The 21,349-nt window shown below is 45.9% G+C and overlaps 1 protein-coding gene and 1 long non-coding RNA gene across 18 annotated transcripts in view; one reads left to right on the top strand and one right to left on the bottom strand.

Annotated features, from left to right (window-relative positions):
• Positions 1-21,349, top strand: part of LOC110259929 — a 54,433-nt gene that overhangs the window by 19,864 nt on the left and 13,220 nt on the right. The window contains exon 3 of the long non-coding RNA XR_002342412.1: positions 19,790-19,943. This is a non-coding gene — a long non-coding RNA (uncharacterized LOC110259929). The remainder of the gene's footprint in view (positions 1-19,789; positions 19,944-21,349) is intronic.
• Positions 10,739-21,349, bottom strand: part of MKL2 (MKL1/myocardin like 2) — a 275,368-nt gene continuing 264,757 nt past the window's right edge. For all 17 annotated transcript variants that reach the window (XM_021086567.1, XM_021086575.1, XM_021086573.1 and 14 more), the window contains 2 exons: positions 18,924-18,984; positions 10,739-16,095 (listed from right to left, as the gene is read on the bottom strand). In XM_021086567.1, coding sequence (XP_020942226.1) covers positions 15,560-16,095; positions 18,924-18,984 — 597 coding nt within the window. In that variant the 3' untranslated portion in view covers positions 10,739-15,559. The remainder of the gene's footprint in view (positions 16,096-18,923; positions 18,985-21,349) is intronic.

Below are 21,349 nucleotides of genomic sequence, written 5' to 3' on the forward strand. Positions count from 1 at the left end.
ATTCTTTTTTCTTAATTCTGTTCTGCTTCATTGAGTTCCACCAGTCAGTTTTCCATCTCACTTACTCATTCCTCTGCCTCATGCCATCTGCTATGGACTCCTTCTAGGGTATTTTTCATTTCTGTTATTATATTGTTGATCTGTTTCTTCTTTAAATGTTTTATTTCTTTATTAAACATTTCTTGTTCTTTGCCTCCATTTTTTCCCCCCCTGAGATCTTGGGTCATCTTTACTGTCATTGCTCTACAGTGTTTTTCATGGAGGTTGCCTGTCTCCACTTCACTTAGTTGTTGTCCTGGGGTTTTGTCTTGTTCCTTTGTCTGGAGCGTCTTTCTCTGCCCTTTCATTTTGTCTAGCTTTTTGTGTTTGTGGTCTCCTTTCTGTTGGCTGCAGGGTTGTAGCCCTTCTTTCTGCCAGTGTCTGCCCCCGGTGGGTGAAATTGATCCAGGGGCTTGCGTAGACTTACTGATGGGAGAGACGAGCGCCTGCCCACTGGTCGGGGAGCTGAGTCCTCTCCCTCTGGTGTCAGGGCCATGTTGAGGGGTGGGGCTAGATGTGACTTTAGGTAGTCTAAATGTTGATGGGTGGGTCTGTTTTCCCACCCCATTTGGCCTGGAGCTTCTCAGCACTGGTGCCTGCAGGCTGTTGGGTAGAGCCATATTTTTCCAAAATGGCAGCCGCCAGGGGACCACACACTGGTGGTTATTCCCTGGGACCTCTGCCTCCAGTGTCCGGCCCCCACAGTGAGCTGCAGCCGATTGCTTCCTCACCAGGAGACCCTCCATGATCCGCAGTTAGGTCTGGCCCAAATTCTTAGGGAGTCTCTGCTTTGCTCTGGTACGCAGTACACATGACACTTTGTGTACACCTGCCAAGAGTGGAGTCTCTTTCCCCCTCAGTCCTGTGGAGCTCCTGTGCTCAAGCCCCACTGGCCTTCAATGACGAATGCTCCGGGGGCTCCTCTTCCCAGGGCCAGACCCCCAGGTCTGGGGGACCTGACATGGGGTTCAGAACTCTCATCCCTGTGAGAAAGCCTCTGTGATAGGGTTACTTTCCAGTTTGTGTGTCACCCGCACAGCAGGTGTGGGGTTTGCTTGTATTGTGAATGTGCCCTCCTGTCATCTCGATGTGTCTTTGTTGTAGTTTTGTTTGTTGTAATTTTGGTGTTTTCACGAGAAGGGATGAGCTCGAGTCCTTCTACTCTGCCGTCTTATCTCATTCGGCTCAGAAAGCTTGTTTTTCAGATGGACTCAACCAGGTGTGAGCCACCCTCCAGGCTGCTTCATCGGTCCATGCTTCCTCCTGTTGTCTTAGGATGAGAACTTTAGTTCAGCCTCTGGACCACATGGGGAAAATACTTTCTCCCTTTTCTTTGCCACACAGGGCATGGGATACATAACGCGAGTTCAGCCAAGCGGATACTCTGCCTCGAGTGTGACTCTTGAGCAAGTAGCATGGAGTTGCAGGGTAAGATGAGAAGTCACTCACAGCACGGCAGTGCACCCAGCAAGAATCCAGCAGTGGTGGCGCAGTCATCAAGCGGTGACTGTGCCAGTGACAGTGTTCGACAGTTTCATCACCAGAACCACTGGTTTTGGTGGTTCCTTTGAATTTTACCCATCAAGGCCCCCCAGCTTCCCTCCTTGTCTCGGGGCGCTCTGGTATCTCTTCCATCAATGCCATTCCCACTTCTCTGGTGAGGAAGTTTATCCAGGTCTGTCAGGTAAATCCATGGGTCGTCTCTGGAGAAGACCTTCTTTCTTCCGTTGTGCCATGTGCATGGCACTTGAGACCAGAATTCCTAGAGCAAGGTGGGCACATCGGACACCGCAGCTGGCAGGCTGCCCGTGGAAGCCTTTTGTATCCTGAAAGTTTATCATGAATATTGATGAGCTGTCGTGGTTTTCTGGTGGTGCCTTTTGAATTTTCTGCGCATAGTATGTCATCTGGAAACTGACAATTTTACTTCTTTTCCAGTTTGCTTTTGTTTCCTTTTCTTCCGTGATTGCTGCGGCTGGCCTTCCAACTCTGTGTTGAACAAAAGTAGCGAGAGTGGGCATCCTTGTCCTGTTCCTGATCTTAGAGGAAGGCTTTCAGCCTTTCCCTGTTGAATATAATGTTCGCTGTGGGTTTGTCATATATGGCCTTTATTATGTTGAGGTATGTTCCTTCTGTGCTCACTTTCTGGAGCACTTTTATCATAAATGCATGTTGAATTGTGTCAAAACCTTTTTCTACATCTATTGAGCTGATCATATGACTCTATTCTTCAGTGTGTTAATGTGGTGTATCACATTGATTTGTGGATACTGAAAAATTCTTGCATTCCTGGGGTAAGTCTCCACTTGGTCATGGTGTATGGTCCTTTTATTGTATTAGGGGATTTGGTTTGCTAATATTTTGTAGAGGATTTTTGCATGCATATTCATACTGGTCTCTAACTTTCTTTTTTTGTGATATCTTTGGTTTTGGTATCCGGTGAGGCTGCCTCGTAGAAAGATTTTGGAAGCTTTCCTTTCTCTGCAATTTTTTGGAAGAGTTTGAGAAGAATAAGTGTTAGCTCTTCTCTAAAAGTTGGGTAGAATTAACCTGTGAAGCTGTCTGGCCCTGGACTTTTTGCAGGGAGTTTTTAAATGAATGATTCAGTTTCATTACTGGTAGTAATTGGTCTGTTCATATGTTTTATTTCTTCCTGGTTCAGTCTTGAAAGATTGTACATGTCTAGGAGTTTGTTCATTTCTTCTAGGTTGTCCCTTCCATTGGCCCATACTTGTTTGTAGTAGTCTCTTATAATCTTTTTTTTTTTTTTGTCTTTTTCTAGGGCTGCACCTGTGGCATATGGAGTTTCCCAGGCTAGGGGTCTAATCAGAGCTACAACTGCCTGCCTACGCCAGAGCTACAACAATGCAAGATCTGAGCTGCGTCTGCGACCTACACCACAGCTCATAGCAATGCCGGATCCTTAACCCACTGAGCGAGGCCGGGGATCGAACCCACAACCTCATGGTTCCTAGTTGTATTTGTTAACCACTGAGCCACGATGGGAACTCCTCTTATAATCTTTTATATTTCTGTGATGTTGGTTGCAACTTCTCTTTTCTCATTTCTGATTATATTGAATTGAGTCCTCTCTTCTTGATGAATCTGGCTAAAGGTTTATCAATTTTGTTGATTTTTTTCAAAGAATCAACTCTTAGTTTCATTGATTTTTTTTTTTTCAGTCTCTATTTATTTCCTCTGTGACTTTATGATTTCTTTCCTTTTAGTAACTTTGGGTTTTGTTTGTGCTTCTTTTTTTAGTTCCTTGAGGTGTAAAGGAACAACCTTTAGGTTATTTGAGATTTTTCTTGTTTCCTGAGGTAAGCTTCTGTTGCTATAAACTTCCCTCTTAGAGCTACTTTTGCTGCATCCCATAGATGTAAAAAAATTTTTTTATTAACGTATAGTTGATTTACAATGTTCTGTCAGTTTCTGATGTACAGCAAAGTGTCCCTGTCATTCATATTCCTAGAGATTTTGGATTGCTGTGTTTTTGTTTTCATTTGTCTCTGGATATTTTAAAATTTCCTCTTTGATTTCTTCAGTGATCCATTGATTGTTTAGTAGCATCCTGTTTAGCCTCTATGTGCTAGTATTTTTGCAGTTTTTTTTCTTGTCGTTGATTTCTAGTTTCACAGAGTATGTGGTTGGAAAAGGTAATTATTATGATTTTGATTTTCCTAAATTTACAAAGCCTTTTTTTTGTGTGTGCGGTTTAACATGTGATCTTTCCTGGAGAATGTGCCTTGTGCACTCAAAAAGAATGTGTTGGAATCATACAGGATTTGTCTTTTTGTGAATGGCTTATTTCATTTAGAATAAGGTCTTCCATGTTCATCTTTGTAAGTGTGCTGGAATTTCCTTTTTAATAACGCTGAACAATAGTCCATTTAAATGATAAGCCACATTTGGTTTATCCATTCATTTGTCAGTGGACACTGGGGTTGCTTCCACCTTTGGGCTATTTTGAATAATTACGCTATGCACAAGAGTGTATAAATACCTCTTTAAGACCCTGCTTTCCTTTATTTTGGGTATATTCCCAGAGTGGAATTGCTGGGTCACATAGTCATTTTATGTTTAATTTTTTTTTGAAGGAACCGTCTTAGAGTTTTCCATGGTGGCAGCACCATTTTATGTTCCCACCAATGATGGCGCAAAGATCCCAGTTTCTCCAAATCTTCATCAATACCTGCCATTTTTATGAGTATCCATCCTAATGGGTATGAAATGATGTTTCATTTGATTTTGATTTCCTTTTTCCTAATGATGGATGATGTTGAGCATCTTTTTATGTGTTTATTGGCCATTAATATACTTTCTTGGGAGGAATGTCTGTTCAAGCTGTTTGGCCACTTTTTTTTTTTTTTGTCTTCTGTCTTTTTAGGGCTGCACCCGCAGCATATGGAGGTTCCCAGGCTAGGGGTCCAATCGGAGCTGTGGCCACCGGTCTACACCACAGCCATGGCAACGTGGGATCTGGACCACGTCTGTGACCTACACCACCGTTCACGGCAATGCCGGATCCCCGGCCACTAAGCGAGGCCAGGGATCAAACCTGCAACCTCATGGTTCCCAGTCAGATTCGTTAACCACTGAGCCACGACGAGAACTCCTGTTGGGCCACTTTTTAATTGGGTTGTTTTTGTCGAGTTGCAGGAATTCCTAATATATTCTGTCAGCATTTGTTTTATTTGGGATCTGTGATGTTTGTGTATGTTTGTAATCATCATATTCTTGGTGAACTGACCTTTTATCATTGTAAAGTCGTTTGCTCTCTCTTAGAGGAGTCTTTTTAAAATTTGAAGTCTATTTTGGGAGTCCTTGTAGTGCAGCAGGTTAACTCTCCGGCGTGGTCACTGCTGTGGGGTGGGTTTGACTCCTGGTTTAGGAACTTCCACATGCCACAGGCATGACCAAAAAACAATAAATAAAATAAAGTCTATTCTGTATATTAGTATAGCTACTCCTGTTCTCTTATGCTTACTATTTGCACAGAATAACTTTTTCCATCCTTTCACTCTTAAGTCTCTTATATACTTAGTTAATGCTTAGCTGTGCCTGGGACCCTCCATAGGGGTGCAGCCCTAAAAAGACAAAAAAAAAAAAAGAGTCTCTCGTAGACAGCATCTAGTTGGATTCTCTCTTATCATCCGGTCTGCCAATCTTTGTCTTACTGGGGGAATGGAATCCGTTTGCATTTGATTACCGACAGGGACTTCCTAGTGCTGTTTTACTTGCTTTCTGAGTATCTTCTACCTTCTTCATCCCTCCCGTCCGTATTGCCTGCCTTCATGTTTAGATGATTTTTGTAGCCGTGATGCATTTTGATTTCCCTCTCATTTTCCTTTGCTTAGTCTTTGTATATTTTCTTTACAGGTTACATGGCGCCTATACTTAACATTCTCATGTTGTAACATTGTATTTAAACTGATAACTGCTTTGCTCACATACAGAAATTCCTCTTTACAGCGTCCCCTTTATTAGTGCTGTCTCCAATCACGGCATTACATGTCGTGTACCCACTGATACACTTTGGAATTATTTTTTATGCTTTTGTCTTTTAAATCCTAGGAAAGAATGAAAAGTGGAGTGAAGATCCAAAATGACAAGAATGCAGGTTTTTACTTGTCCGTCTAGGTACCTTTACCAGAGCACTTCATTTTTCACAGCACTTTGAGTGAATTGTCTGGCAGCCTTTCATTTCAACGTGTAGGAGTCCCTTGCACATGTCTCGCGGGGCAGGTCTGGTGGCAATGAACTCTTTCAGCGTTTGCTTCTCTAGGAATGTCTTCCTTTCTTCCTCATTTCTTGAAGGTCACTTTATTGTATATAGAATTTTTGGTTGGCAGTTTTTTCCTTTCACCGTTTTTTCCATCCCCCCGCCCCAGCTTTACTGAGGTCTAATCAACTGTATGTGTTGAAGGCATATTTGATGGACATACACATTGCAAAAGAATAACCATCATCAAGATATACTCATAACTGGAAGCTGGTACCCTTGGACCAATAGCTCCCCATTCCACCCCCTGCCCTGTCCCCGATAGTTCCGCTCTGCTCTCTGTTTCTCTGAGTGTGGCCTTTTTTGAGGTCACATCTAAGTGACACCGTCGACAGTACCTGTCTTTCTCTGTCTACGGATTTCACTTAACCTAATGTTCTCGTTTCATCCACGCTGTCACAAATGACAACATCCTTCTTTTATAGGAGTGAATAATATTCCTGTGTTTGTGTCACATTTTCTTTATCTATTTTTTTTTTTTTTTTGTCTTTTTAGGGCACACTTGAGGCATATGGAAGTTCTAGGCTAGGGGTCGAATTGGAGCTACAGCTGCCAGCTTATGCCACAGCCACAGCAATGCAGAATCCGAGCCACGTCTGTGACCTACACCATAGCTCACAGCAACACCAGATCCTTAACCCACTGAGCGAGGCTAGGGATTGAACCCACAACCTCATGGTTCCTAGTTGGATTCGTTTCCACCGCGTCACAATGGGAACTCCAGGATTGTTTTCTTAATTTCTCTTTCTGATAGTTCATTATTGGTGTATAGATATGCAATATATTTTTGTATATTAATTTTGTGTCATGCAGTGTTACCAAATTTGTTTATTAGTACTGACAGTTTTTGGGTGGAGCCTTCAGGGTTTTGCTATGTAATACCATGTCATACCCAGATAGTGACAGTTGTGCTTTTTCCTTTCCTGTCTGATGACTTTTCTTTCTTCTTCTGATTGCTCTGTCTAGAACTTCCGATGGTATGTTGCAAAAAAATGCTGAGAGTGGGCATCCTTGTCTTGTTCCTCAGTCTTAAAGGAAAAGCTTTCACCTTTACTTTCTTTTTGAGTCAATTTTTGGTAGTTTGTGTCTTACTAGGAATTTTCTTTTTTTTTTTTTCTTTTTAGGGTTTCACCTGCAGCATGTGGAAGTTCCCAGGCTAGGGGTCAAAAGGGGTCAAATGGGAGCTGTAGCTGTTGGCCTACACCACAGCCACAGCAACTCGGGATCCAAGCCACGCCTGCAACCTACACCATGGCTCAGGGCCACACCGGATCCCCGACCCACTGAGTGAGGCCAGGGATTGAACCCGCATCCTTACGGATACTAGTCAGATTCGTTTCTGCTGCACCACAACAGGAACTCCAGAATTCATCTGTTTTATCTACAAATGAAAATTAAATTATCTTTAAGTAATGTATTGGCATGCAGTTGTTCATGGTATTCCTGTGTAATTCTTTTTATTTTTAAGCTTATCATTTTTTAAACAGGAACTATTTCCAACTTAGCGAAAGGAATGAGGGAGAATAAAGAATCGACTGACAGAAAACAAATGTTAATATTTTGCTAGATGGCTATAGACTTCCTAAAGAATAAAATATAGAAGAAATTAAATAAAACCGTCAATATTAGTTGAAGCCTGTTTTACACCCTCTGCAGTCTCATTCCTCTTCTTTCCAGAAGTATCTTGAATCTTGGTATTTATGTGCATCCTTACCTCCCCATATTTTTGTATTTTATATATTAAAACGTCAACAGCTTCATTGATTTAAAATATTCCTTGAATTATGTAGGCTTCCTTCTGGACTTTGCTTCCCCTCAGCATTTTATTTTGAGATTCTTTTAGCGTGATGCATTAGATTTTACTCATGTATGTCAATTGCTGTGTTTAAATGTTCACAAAACGATGTTGTTTTCAGTGTTTGCTTTGTAGACGATGCTTTTATGGTCATCTTTGCACATGACTGCTTGTGTGTTTCTCAAGGATGTGTATCCAAGAAACTGAGTTGCTGGGTCATGGAGTTTATTCCTTCACTTCACTAGATCTCGTAAGACTGTTTTATGGCTCCTGGGGTTGGGGATGTGCTCACGTGGCTGCAGAAGTCCGGGTCCAGGTAGGCAGTGCTTCATGAGTCCCTGGGCACGGCCTCCTCAGTGGGGTTCTCTTCAGATGCCCCAGTCTTGTGACCCGGGTTCTGGTTGGAGTTAACCCAGTAAAAGCTGTGCTGTGGGTGCTGTTCACCATCCTAGCTCCGTAGCTACCCTGTCCATTGTGCGAAATGGAGGGGACTCGAGAGACACCCCGTTGGGGTGAACTTTACGATGGACATGAAGTCAGTCTGCCATGATCAGTTGATTCTGTCACGTATCTGAACAAAGATGGTTTATTGTATGTGGCGTCTATAGAAACAAACGGTCTGGGTGCTGGGCTGTCAGAAGCTTGGACTCAAATCCACACTCTACTGTCTTTGTTATTTTGGGCAAGACGTTTCCCTTCTCAGTCCTTAGATGCACATGTATAAAATGGGGACAGTAAGAGTTCCTAGGAGTTCCCGTTGGGACTCAGTGGGTGAAGAATTCCTAGCTTAGGAGTGCCCGCTGTGGCACAATGGGATCGGCAGCGGCTTGGGAACGCTGGGCCACAGCTTCGATCCCTGGCCTGGCGCAGTGGATCTGGCGTTGCTGTGCTGTGGCTCAGATCTTTGTGGCTGTGACTCGGATCTGATCCCTGGCCCAGGAGCGTCACGTGCCACAGGGTGGCCAAAAAAACCAAAACACCTAGTTCCTAGCGTATACACTTGCCGGTGGTGTGTAGCACCATTTCATACGTTTGCTGCTCTTTCTGTTAACTGTCCCCAGCTGCGTTCCTGGGCCTTGGCGCTGTGGACCAGGGCCGGGGGAGAAGGGTGAGCGCCATCCACTTGGACCACCTTCTCTGGGTTTCCCGGTTGCAGCTTCCACGTCTCTCATGCACGTGATGTCTCGGTCAGCTTTCCAAGTGGCTTAACAGACATAATTTCAATCAAGACTCTAAGACTACGTGTTCCAGCAGCTCTGCAGACCTTTTCTCGAGCTTAGAGATGAATTGGGACAAAACCCCTGTAACCCCTCACTCTTCGGAGAACTTCACGTCGGGCAGCGGTTTGCCATTCTGCTTGCTGTGACTTGGGCTCCGTCCAGCCGCGGGTGAGAAAACAGCAGAGTCTCTGATGGGAAACGCTTAACTGTCAGCCTAAATGAAAGCCTCATGTCACCATTGATCAGACTTCAGCTTTGGACAGGACAGCGCCTTGCATCTGCATCCTTTGGGCGTTGGATGCTCCAGGTACACTGGGGTTACTGCCCGTGGGCCATCCTCGTATATCACTGGCCATAGCCTTGAGGGACATTCAAATAGTTGGTGAGCGGCCTTAGTTTTGGTCTAATTATACACGGTGGGTTGAATTTTAATAACTTGTGATAAAATTAGCAGGAAAGATAGCCGGATGTCAAGATGAGGTTTCTTTCTGGGAGTTACCATCCATCAGAGAGGGCAGCTAAGCGCCTTAAGGGAGGGTGAAGGCACAGTCGTTAGGTGACGTGGGAAAGCATTGAGGATTATGTGACACGTAAAATTGGTGGTGACAGGCAGTTGACATCTGGCCTGAAGTCCGTCTTCCTTGGACTCTGGACTCGCTGGTGTGTGGGTGTGAGTGCGTTTCCGGTAGCTCTGGTATCGCCTGGATTCTAGAGCAAGGGTGGCGCGGAGGATTCTGAAGACGCTGAATGAGGGCTGTGCCTGCCCCCTAAAGGGCTTTCGCAGGCCTCTCGAACCCCGAGAAACTAGAATGGGCTGCAGAAGATTCTTAGCCCTTTGCGGTCTGGGATCCCTCCGTGCTCTGCTGTCTGCTCTTGCAGACGTGCTTTCTCTGTTCTCTGGACCAGACCGGCCGGCAGCCCAACTCTGGCCTCCAGCCCTGGGCCCGGCCCCGAGCAGGGCCTCAGCCCGTCTCTGTTGATGCTGACCCCACGCAGGTGGCTTCCTCTGCAGCGCCCTTCTCGTGCCCTCACACCTCTGCCCCTGAGCCTGCCCCACGCCCCCAGCTCCGTCCCTTGCTCGCTCCTCGGAAGGTCTGGGGCACTTTTGCTCTTCCCTCTGACCTGCTTTTCTCCCCCTGAGGGCAGGATCTGGGCTGGTGACGTGTGATGTTACAGATGTTTTAGTCCCTTGGACGCATCATCTGCTTGTCTGTTGCGGCTGCTCTTGGTCCCTAAACGTAAGGGAGAGTAAACATTTTGTGTATTTAGGTAACTGGCAATCTTTCGTTCCTCCCCGAGGGTGACATGATGGCCACTTTCATAATTAGATATTGATATGAAAGTTACAGCTGTCATTCCGATTTGTTCATTACCATTGCATCTCACCCAAGCAAAGGAACCAGAGTGCAGTTCTCAAAACGCACTGGTAACCGCGGGCGTCTGGGTTGAGTGTCAAACGCCAGCTTACTGCATGAGTACTGAATTCTAAAGACTATTCTGCTTCGTCTATAAAAACACCTCCTACGAACAGTTGCTTTTGAAGCTTGGTCTCTCAGGAAGGTTGGTGGTGGCTTGTTCATCCCTGTCACAGGAGAGACTGATGCCTGCGTGTGGGCTCCAGCCCAGCCTAACTCTAACCCTAACCCTGACCACCTCTCCCCTGGGGGGTTTCCTGATGATTTGGGGAGAATGACCATGTGTTGGTGTACCTGTCATGTTCAAGTTCAGCTAATACCTGTTTCTAGTCTCAATCCCATGGTCCTGGCCTTAGGGGAGGGGCTTCAGCAGATGAATGAGCCCCTGGATGTGCTGTCTGTCTGCTGTGAGGCTTGATCTGGAGGTTGGTGTCACCACAGGGTCCCCCCGCCCCCCAAGGTCTGCAAAGACGCTTCTGAATAGTCGTAGTACATCAAAATGTTTTTTATTTGAGACACAAAAATGCAAAATTGCTGAGATATCAAACATTTCCCAATCAGCTACAATACAGCCACTATGTACAAAAGATCCGATGATAAATGTGCACACATATAAAAATACAGTATGCGTTACTTATGTACAGTACATGTGCAAAATGTATGGCATTCAAACATGATATGGAATTGATTTCAGGGGTGCAAACAGCAAATACAAAGGCATCATGGTTTTTCTTTTAAAAAACAACATAAAGGCAATACATGAATGGACCCCCGACTGCCATAATTTTTTGTTATTAAACTAGTGCTTTAAGAAGCAGGGCTCTGTGGATTGGTATCTTTCTCCTTTTTTTCATAGAGTGAGATGCTAAGACATAATGTGACAATGAAAATAAGAAGAGAAACACCTATCACGTTGCAGTTCTGTTGCAAGCAAGAAAACTAATTTGTACGTAGAAAAGAAAAAAAAAACTTTATTTCTGCTAACTGTGTACTATTCTTAACCCAACAAAACAAATCTATACTATTTTACATGAAAACAAGAGAGAAATATCTACATCTCTGTGAAAATTATAACCTTAAGTGGATAATACCTTTTTGGGACTGATTTTTGAGATCTCATTCGTCTCAAATTTTACATAAAAAGTGCCTGCTTTTGGCAAATACTTGGCAATGCCTTTGGTTCCTTTAAAGCAAGTTTGTATTACTATTACTCGAGGTTAAGTATTTTTTGGTAGCAACTAAACCCTTTCCTAAGTGCTTCTTCCTCCTTCCCAATGAGCAAATTTCCTTACGGCGCAATGCGGAGAGGTAACCTTTCCCGTCTCGGTGATTCCGGGAACTTGGTGAAAGCTTGTCTTGGTGGTTGGCACAAAGCTCTGCGAAACACGATCGCCACTAACATGCTGAGTCCAGACAGCACCTTGCAGATCTGAGACTGCCGTCCTGTTGTCACAGAGTCATGACATTTTCCCATGGGAGTCCCAGAGCAACGTGTTCTCGTGGAGGGGAAGAGCTCGTTTGTAAACATGTGCAGCTTTTTAACGACAGGCCTCAGAGGTTTCCGGTGGAAACCCTTTGCAATGATGCAGTTCCTCAAATACTGCAAGAAAGGGGGAGGCCTGAACCAGGAACAAGAACGACTGCAACTTAATTGCTATTTTCCAGTTTTGACTGAAACCACTTAATGGATGAGCTGCAACGCAGTCAGGATGCTCTCCAGACACACCTCCCTGCACTTGTGAGCTGAGTTCCATGACAGCCCTGGCCTTCCAGTTAGTGTTCTTTGATAGTGTGGGCTGATATTGTGGCCTCCGGGCAGTGGACACTTGGGTCTCCTGCTCTGGTGCCAGGATCAGGATGGATGTTTGCAGTGATGGACAGTAACACGCGGAGGGTTACCTGTGAGCCTGGACCCCGGGCCCGGGTGGCAATGCGGGTGGCCGCTGATAGCCATTGTCTCGGTGCAGGAGCGTGTGAGGGTGGGAGCAGTCTGTGGGCAGTAAAGGGGCTGTTGCTGCGCTTGTGGAGACAGCTGTTGTGTCAGCTGTGGTGGCTGGTTTCAGCCTGGGAATCCTGAAAGTTGCGTGGCCTGGAATGATCCGGGGGTGGGTGGGGGAACTGATCAGCTTTGGTGACACAATGGGTAACACGCTCCTGATCCCTCATCATGGCTCATGATGGCGCCTCTGCAGGTGGCCGCTTGGGGGCGACACCAGGCTGCCTTTGCCTCGGTTCTGAAACTGCACTCAATGGAATCCAGAAGCGTGCAGTTTGTGAAAAGGAAATCTGAATAGCTCTTTAGTGCTATAAAAATATTCATAGAAAATACAAGTCGTATCTGAGCCAGAAGTTCCGTGAACTCAGACTACATCTCTGTACACACACGTGGCAAATGCTATACAGTAGGTTGCACATTTCAGGAAATACACTAGAACTGAACCATCACCCTGTCCTAAGGGTTTCCTAGTATCTGCTTTGCTGAAATGTACAAGACGACCACACAGCCCCGGACTCCCAAGACGCTGCAGAAGCTGCGGTGTGACTCTCTCCTCCCATCCCTGACGACAGGACCCGATGCCCGTACACACTACAAAGGTAGGCTCGATGCTACTGTGTTTCAGGAATATTTAGGAAATAAGACTGGACGTGAGATCATCATTTAGGAGTTAGCTTGTTTCTTGGCGGTGTGATATCCTGCAAGACGATACACAATGGGACCACTTCTAACCACACGCCTGCCCACTGGGACGCCCGCCTCAGTCCTGACCTGTGTGGAAGGGCTTTGGAGCTCAGACAAAAGCCAGTCCTTTTTAGCGCATGCTCACCTTTCCCGTGGCACTTACCGTCGTGCACACTGAGTTGGGGTGGAGGGGGTGTGATCACAGACGCTGCTCCCCTCTGGTCACGTCCCATGCTGCACACGGTCCCTGGCCTCACCCGAAGCAGGAAGAGCCGCTGAGACCCTGGAGGGCGGCACTGATGTCACAGGTGCCCAGCGCACTGTGCAGGGTTCAGGAGGGCCGACGGAAGCTACGAGTGGCCTTTTCAAGGAAATGCTGCTGCGGGAAGGTTTGAACCCCTACGTGCAGAGGGCACCTGAGCAACTCATCATCCAAAGAGAGAATGAGGGCGCAGGAGTGGGTGCTCCCTGTGCTGCAGCCCCGCAAGGCCTGTTTCTACCATCGCTCTCAGAAGCAGCAGAGGGAGCCGAGGCTGGACTGTGGTCTGTGCCCGCAGCCGGGATGATGGGATGGCGCTATTCACCAAGGGACCCCTGCCAGCCGTTCAGCTGCCCCCTTCTGTCCCGCGATGTTTGCTGCTCCTTTAATAAGCCTTCAACTTCGGTCGCAAGGAAGCTGGTGCTCAGAGTCTAAATATGGACCAGAGAAGCTGCAGAGGAAACGCCAGGGCCCAGACCGCCCTTCCCCAGGAAACAGCCCCGGCCCGGGAGCCAGGCTCTCGGAAAGGAACGGGCACCCTGGTTCACAGGACTGGCTCCCAGGGGCTGGACTGGCTCCCAGGGGCTGGACGGGCCATCGCTACACGACGCTGGGTACATGCGCCAGCCCACACTGCAGGCCCGGCTCGGCCTTCAACCCTCCAGCAGCACCGGCCGGTCCGCCGGCGCCAGTGCTCTGGGCAACCGAACGTGGGGAGGAGGGCCTTTGCCCACGTGGGGTGAAGTTGACAAACAGAAAGAAAACGTGAAGGAAGATGGGTTCTCAGGCAAAACGCGAACCCAGAGGGGACTGCGGCTCCTCGCCAGTGCGGGCTCAGGCCGCCTCCTGCTTTGCCTGCAGGCACGTCAGCCCTTCCTGACCAGAGAAGGAAGCTGCCGGCAGCATCTGCACCCGGGGCCGGGGAGGGCACGCGCGTGGGCCCGGAGAAACAGCTCCACACGCGGGGGTGCATTTCAGGATGGTTTTTTTTTTCTTTTTTTTCTCCCCCTCCGTTATTTACACTTTGTCATACACTTAAAAGACTAGCCCGAAATAGTCTTGGAAATCCTGCGGTAGTTGGCATTTTAGAAAATTCTGAAACTACTCAACAAATATAACATTTTTCTATATAAAAAACTACTAATAAAACCTCCAGTTTTTCAATCGTCACCTTGATTACAGAGTGAGAGCGCAGGTGTGACATCCAGTTACGAGCCTGTCCAACGGCAACCAGGGCTGAGAGACGGCGCCGAGGCCAGCCAGTGCGGGGCTCTGCTGGCCAGCCTGGCAGCCCTGGCTGCCCGCGAGCGCCCCGGGCGTGTCGGGGCGCGACGACAGACCTTCCCGCTGCCCCCTCTGTGCCGCTCACCAGCTCAGGAGGGCAGGTGATGCGAAAGCCTCCTCTTGGTTCTTTGAGATGGCTCTGGTTACCTGAACGTCAGTCGGCAATTCCTTAAATACGGAAACGCGTGTGGCTCAAGTACTCTAGAAATATTCGAGTTATTAAAAGAAGTAGGACCACGGGGTGCCCAGTCCCTTAGGCCAACACAGGCTGTACAAATCGCAAGGTCAGGGGTGCACACAACTGTCTAATATACACAGTAAGTTCAACCTAAGCAACCCAGGGGGTTGTGCTCGTAGGCGTTTCAGTGTTACTAATACACCTGGACTTTTTACAGTGGATTGTTTACGACAGTAGTTTGTAGACACTGTCTGGTTGCGGTGGAAGGTCTTCCACTGAAATTTAAATTTGGAAATCTAAAAGAAGATTCCAGAAATCACAGAATAAACTACAACACGGAAAACAATTACACTGGTGTCTGAATGGAACCACAAGTCTTCAGCAGGACGCTGTCACTGGCCTGGCGGGTGCTGCCCCCGCCTCTGACCCCGCGGGGGCTCGGGCTGGGCTCCGGCCATTTCTGGGCCATGCCGTGGGCAGGGACCGCTCCCCTCCCTCCTCTGCCGGGTGGAGCTGCCCGCCCCGTCTTGGGGCGCACGGCCCCCAGGAGGCTCCAGTGTCGTGCGTCACCAGAGAGCCCCCGGGCCACCGCCCTGCGCACGGCGCTCTTCTTCATGGTTTATCTAAAGGTACCTCTCGTTCTTTACTCAAGTCTGGAGCAACAGAGGAGCCCTCGTGTGACTTCGCAGCAGGCCCTGTGCTCTATGCAACTGCAGACACGCACTGCGGGACGCAATGAAACGTCTGCACACGTGCTTTCCAGACCCCGACCGTCCAGCCGTTCTTTCTGTGACAACATATTATAACTGCAGGGATGCAACCGCGGAACTGTCTCTGAAAACGGACCTTTTCGAATCACCTTCCCCTGCTTCAGCGTCAGGAACTCCGAGACGAGACCTCGGCGACCTTAGTCCCACGGCAGCGGTAGGTCCTGCGGGTCCAGGAAGTCGGCAGAGAACATGCTGGGAGCGGCGGCGCTGAGCGGCGTGAGTGCTGCCGACGTGCCGGGCATGGTGATGTCCAGCCACTCCATGTTGTCCAGGTTCGAGTCCGAAAGGTCCAGCGACAGACAGGGAGCGCTGGCGGCAAACTGGGCCTCGGCCGTCTCCATGGGCGAGTGCGAGGGGTCCAGCACGGCCGCGTGGCTCAGCAGGTCGTTCTGGAGATCCTCGATCAGCGAGAAGGGCTCTCTGTCCTCGCTGCTGCTCTGCAGCGGAGCGATTTCATTAGCCGAAGGTAAAGTTCCATCCAAGAAAGCTTCTAGTTGGTTCTCCAGGCTGGCAGATAAACTGCCCATAGGTTCTAAGGATATGGGTGGTGCCATCTGGACCTGGGGGGGCGGCCGGGACACCACTGTGCTGACGGGCATGGTGGTGATGCTGGCTGTCACTGGTCGCATTTTGGAAATAGGAGAAGGTTCTTCTTTTATAGGGAGGGAAATCTCTGTGCAAAATAATTGAAGTAATTAGTAAGCAATGATTTACTTCTATTTAAAATTTTTTTATTAATTACTGGGCAATTATTTTGCTGTATTTGGGGGATGATTTATATACACTGTCCATCTGAGAGTTAGGAAGAGGATGCTGCTGGTTGGGTGCAGTCCTGGATAACCTTTAGGATGACAGGTCACTTCAGTTAAATAGATAAACATTTAAGCTGATAACATCCTGGTAAGGGTTTCAATTCTTTTTAGTAAGAGTAAGCCTTAAAAGCACTCTCCACCACCAGATAGGAGTCGACAGCTTTAGGTTGAGCATCCTTATTCTCAGTCGTTTTAGGCTGGAGACGGGCTCCTGTCTAACCCTAGACCTTGAGTCTGCTGTCACAGTGGCACATGACCCTCAAAGTGAATGTCAAAATGTATACCTTTTTTTTTTTTTGCCTCTTTGGCCGCACCTGCAGCATGTGGAAATTCCCAGGCCAGGGATCGAACCCATGCCGCACCAGTGACAACACTGGTGAGTCGCCAGGGAACTCTCAAAATGTGCATCTTGAGTTTATGCAGACTTAAAGTCCATTCTTAATATTATGAAAGATCTAATTTTGTTCTTTTTTTTTTAATCACTGTAGTTTAACTGTGTGCCCAATTAAGCTATTTACATTCTATATAAAATTCTTAAAAGATACAACATTCTCTGTGCCATTTCTGACTTAAAGCTGACACATGGCTCCTTGGACCTTCTTTTTCAAGCTGAGGTAGATTACCTTGTTTTCCTCTTGTTTGTCCTCTGTTCTGAGTTTGTATAAAATCACAAGGATTTAGTAAACAGCTTAATAAGCAGGAATTATGTGTTATTCCTTGACAGATCAAGTAGAAAATGAATGGACCATCTGCTATAGATACTAGTGTTCACTTGGCTAAACAGTATAAAGTCTAATAATAAAGTATATCTTAAAGTAATAATAAGCTATAATAATAATAAAGTATCTTTTTTACTTACAAGTATTTAATCGGTCTCATTTCTAAGCAGATACACTAAGAAACATGGATTTATATTGCTTAGAAGTTTTGAGTCTATGGAGGTGCCACTATCTGCTTATGCTTTTGTCTTTGTGTGTTTGAATTTTTCCAGTTTCTGATTGTTGCGAATAAACCTGCTAAGATATTTGGGGAAAAAAATCAATGATTGGGATGCATAAAGAGGTGACAGAAAGAACTTACAATCTGATTCCTATATGTGAATTGTCAACTGGGTATACTGCATGTGTTTTTAGGATAGTTTTGTTGCTTTTCATTATCCCTAGAATTGTTTTGAAAACTGAAAGTACAATCTAGACTAGTTTTACAATCAACTATTTAAATCTCTGTTCTCATTATTGGAATTTAGTATACGATAAAATAATACACTCATTATTTTAATATTTTGTCATTTAAAAAAATCATCCTTTTAGAAAAGTAACTCAATTGGTTGATGACTTTGTGACATTTTAATTTCAAAGTTTAAGTTGTAAAAATTATTTTTAATCATTTCAAAAAGTATTTTAACCAGATTTGGCAAAAGGCATTTCACCTATCTATCTACCTATCTATCTGCTGTGCCGGTGGCATGTGGAAGTTCCCAGGCCGGATCAAACCCACACCTCAGCAGTGACAATACTAGATCCTTAACTACTAGGCCACCAGGGAACTCGTTTATATATATATATATTTTTAACCTTAAATTCAGGCCATGGAATGTCTATTTCTTTAATTTCCATAGTTTAGATATCTATATCCTGAGTTTGGGTCTTAGCAGAAGGAAAAAAAATGTTGTTTGCACATGCAGGCCTGTAGTCAAATATCAAGAATTTTCTGTTATGTCAAATATTGTGACAAGATCATCAACCTCAAAATCAAGTAGAACCTACTATGAATGGAGAACTTTTGGTCATTGTTTTATAATCTGAATTCCTTTCATCAATTTGAGAATAATTTAAAATATTCCAAAAGAGCATTTGAATTTTTGAAATACTGACTTTATACTTACTTTTAAGAATATGTAAGCTGAGGCGGAGTGACCCTTGATTTTGTGTGTGTGTGGTTAACATCCCTTATCCCTTTTTAAGATGACAGATTGTAAAAACCTAACATTTTCAATAGTACGTAGAAAGTGCTTTGCCTCTCAATTTTAATAAAGTTACTAGAGCCCAAGCTGGGTAACTTGGTTTTTACGGAATTAACACACAAACTGGAATGTTTTTATTCCGTCACAACGACATGCATTTGAAGCAAGTTCTGAAATTTTTCAATGTGGAATTTAAATCTGGTTCTCCTGAGCTATTTTGAGAGAGTCTTCTTCAGCAGGCACCCGTTTTTAGCAAAATCTAACATTACGTGTTACACTGAAACAATGGCTTTTCTTCCATTTTAACAGCCTCAAGTTAACGGAGTTTAGAGTAAACTGAGTTAGAAGAGTATGTTTCTCACTACTCTGAGATCTGCTGCGAGCTCCAGAGGAAAGCTTTCATAAACCCGTGGTGAGACCTCGAGGGGGTCTGAGGTGACCGTGACCTACCTCCACTTTTTTTTTTTTTCGTCTTTTTGCCATTTCTTGGGGCATTCCCACGGCATATGGAGGTTCCCAGGCTAGGGGTCCAATCGGAGCTGTAGCCGCCGGCCTACGCCAGAGCCACAGCAACTCGGGATCCAAGCCACGTCTGCAACCTACACCACAGCTCATGGCAACGCCGGATTGTTAACCCACTGAGCAAGGGCAGGGACCGAACCCGCAACCTCATGGCTCCTAGTCGGATTCGTTAACCACTGCGCCACAACGGGAACTCCAACCTACCTCCACTTTTAATGAGGATGTCAAAGAGGTCGTCCATCTGCTGGCTGTGAGCGCTGGCAACCTACAGCAGGGGACAAGACACGTTAGCCTGCTTCGCATTAGCCTGCACGCGTCATACGCCTGGGGGCACTAAGGGAGCTTCCAGAACACCAGCCTACTCCACCACTGGAGAAGTTTGCCAACACTGAGGTCACCTGAAATTAAGCAATGTCCCCACCGCGTCACAGCGGCTCAGCTGACAGCGGGAAGGGGACCAACACCCCGCTGGCTGACTTGTGTGCTCCCCTTACTCTGTCGCCGGCTGCATTTTGAGGGGCCTCTCTCCTTTAGCATTCAGGTAAAAGATGAGGCATATATCAAGGGGCTCTCTATTTTTTTCACCTTCACTGACAGCTACCTAACATAACGAACTACCCTTAGACACAGTATATAATCTGCTAAGTTCTGGCATATGGACACATCCACAAAACTATCGGTAACATCAAGGTAATGAACGCACCCCTTTCCCCTAAAGCTTCCTCATGCCTTTTTGCGGTACTTCTTTCGTCTCCGGGCAACCCAGTCGTCTGCTTTCCTTGATTACAGATGAGCTTACATTTGCTAAAGTTCTATATGCGTGGAGTTAATACAGTGTGTGCTTTTTTGGAGCGGGGGTAGAGGTGGCTTCTTGCAACATAATAAATTGGAAATTGTACAGCTGAGGAATAGTTCATTCCTTTTAATTACAGAGATGTGGTCCATTACATAGAAAAACCAGTTTTTTGGACTGTTGCCATTTTTTGGCTGTTACAAATCAAGTTGCTGTGAACATCTGTGTATAAGTCTTTGTAACAGATATATTTTCTTTTCTCTTGGATTTTATGGAGGAGTGGAATGCCAGAATCACAGGGCAGGAAATCACGGGCACATTCTAAGAAATGACTGTTTTCCAAACTTCACCAGCAATGGATGATATTTCCAGTTGTTCTCCATTCCATCAACACGTGGTATGGTCACTCGTTCCCACTTTACATCTAAAAGGTGAGCCATGGTGGTGTATATTGTGGTTTCAAGGTGCAGATTTGCTATCTGTGTATTTTCTTTGGTGAAGTGTCTGTTCAAATCTGCCTCCCCACATTTCTTTTATTATTTTTTTTATTACTCAAATGAATTTATCACATCTGTAGTTATATAATGATCATAACAATCCAATTTCACAGGATTTCCATCCCACAACCCAAGCACATCCCCCCACCTCGCAAACTGTCTCCTCCAGAGATGATAAGTTTTTCAATGTCTGTGAGTCAGCATCTGTTCTGCAAAGTTCAGTCTGTCCTTTTTTCAGATTCCACATGTCAGTGAAAGCATTTGATGTTGGTGTCTCATTGTATGGCTGACCTCACTTAGCATGATAATTTCTAGGTCCATCCATGTTGCTAAAAATGCTGGTACTTTGTTCCTTTTAATGGCCAAGTAATATTCCATTGTGTATATGTACCACATCTTCTGGATCCACTCCTCTGTCTATGGACACTTAGGTTGTTTCCATGTCTTGGCTATTGTAAATAGTGCTGCAGTGAACATTGGAGTACATGTGTCTTTGCGAGTCGTGGTTTTCTTTGGATAGATGTCCAGGAGTGGGATGGCTGGGTCAAATGGTAGTTCTACTTTTAGCTTACTGAGGAATCTCCATACTGTTTTCCACAGTAGTTGTACCAATTTACAGTCCCACTAACAGTGTACTAGGGTTCCTTTTTCTCCACACCCTCTCCAGCACTTACTGTTTGTAGACTTTTTGATGATGGCCATTCTGGCTGGTGTAAGGTGGTACCTCATAGAGGTTTTGATTTGCATCTCTCTAATCATGAGTGATGCTGAACACCTTTTCATGTGTTTCTTGGCCATCTGTATGTCTTCTTTGGAGAACTGTCTGTTCAGATCTTCTGCCCATTTTTTGATGGGGTGGTTTTTGTTTTTTTGGTATGGAGCTCCCCACATTTCTTATGCATACTGTTTGCTTGGTGTTTCCAGCCATCCGCTTGTTTGTATTTACAGTCTGACTTGTAGACGTGTGTATCAGTTATCTATTGCTGTGTTACAAATTAGTCCAAAAAACTTAGTGGCTGACACTACTAAACAATGATTATCTCCTAGTTTCTGTAGCTCAGGAACTTAACCGGGTAGTTCTGGTGTGAGGGCTCACATGATGCTGTAGTCAAGATGCTGGCCAGGCTACAGCCATCTTGAGGAGTGGCCAGAGAATGTCCTTGTCAAGGTGACTTGCTTCCTGACAGGTTGGTGGTGGTGGTTAGTGGGCGACCTCAGTTCCTCTTCACGTGGGCCTCTGTGGAGTGCTGGACTGCCCACACGGTGTGACAGCTGGCTCTCCCCACAGCCAGCAACCCATGAGAGCACAGGCAGGGTGGCGGGGCTTTTATGCCTCTGTT

Source organism: Sus scrofa, chromosome 3 (assembly GCF_000003025.6).
Source record: "Sus scrofa isolate TJ Tabasco breed Duroc chromosome 3, Sscrofa11.1, whole genome shotgun sequence".
Lineage (NCBI taxonomy): Eukaryota > Metazoa > Chordata > Mammalia > Artiodactyla > Suidae > Sus > Sus scrofa.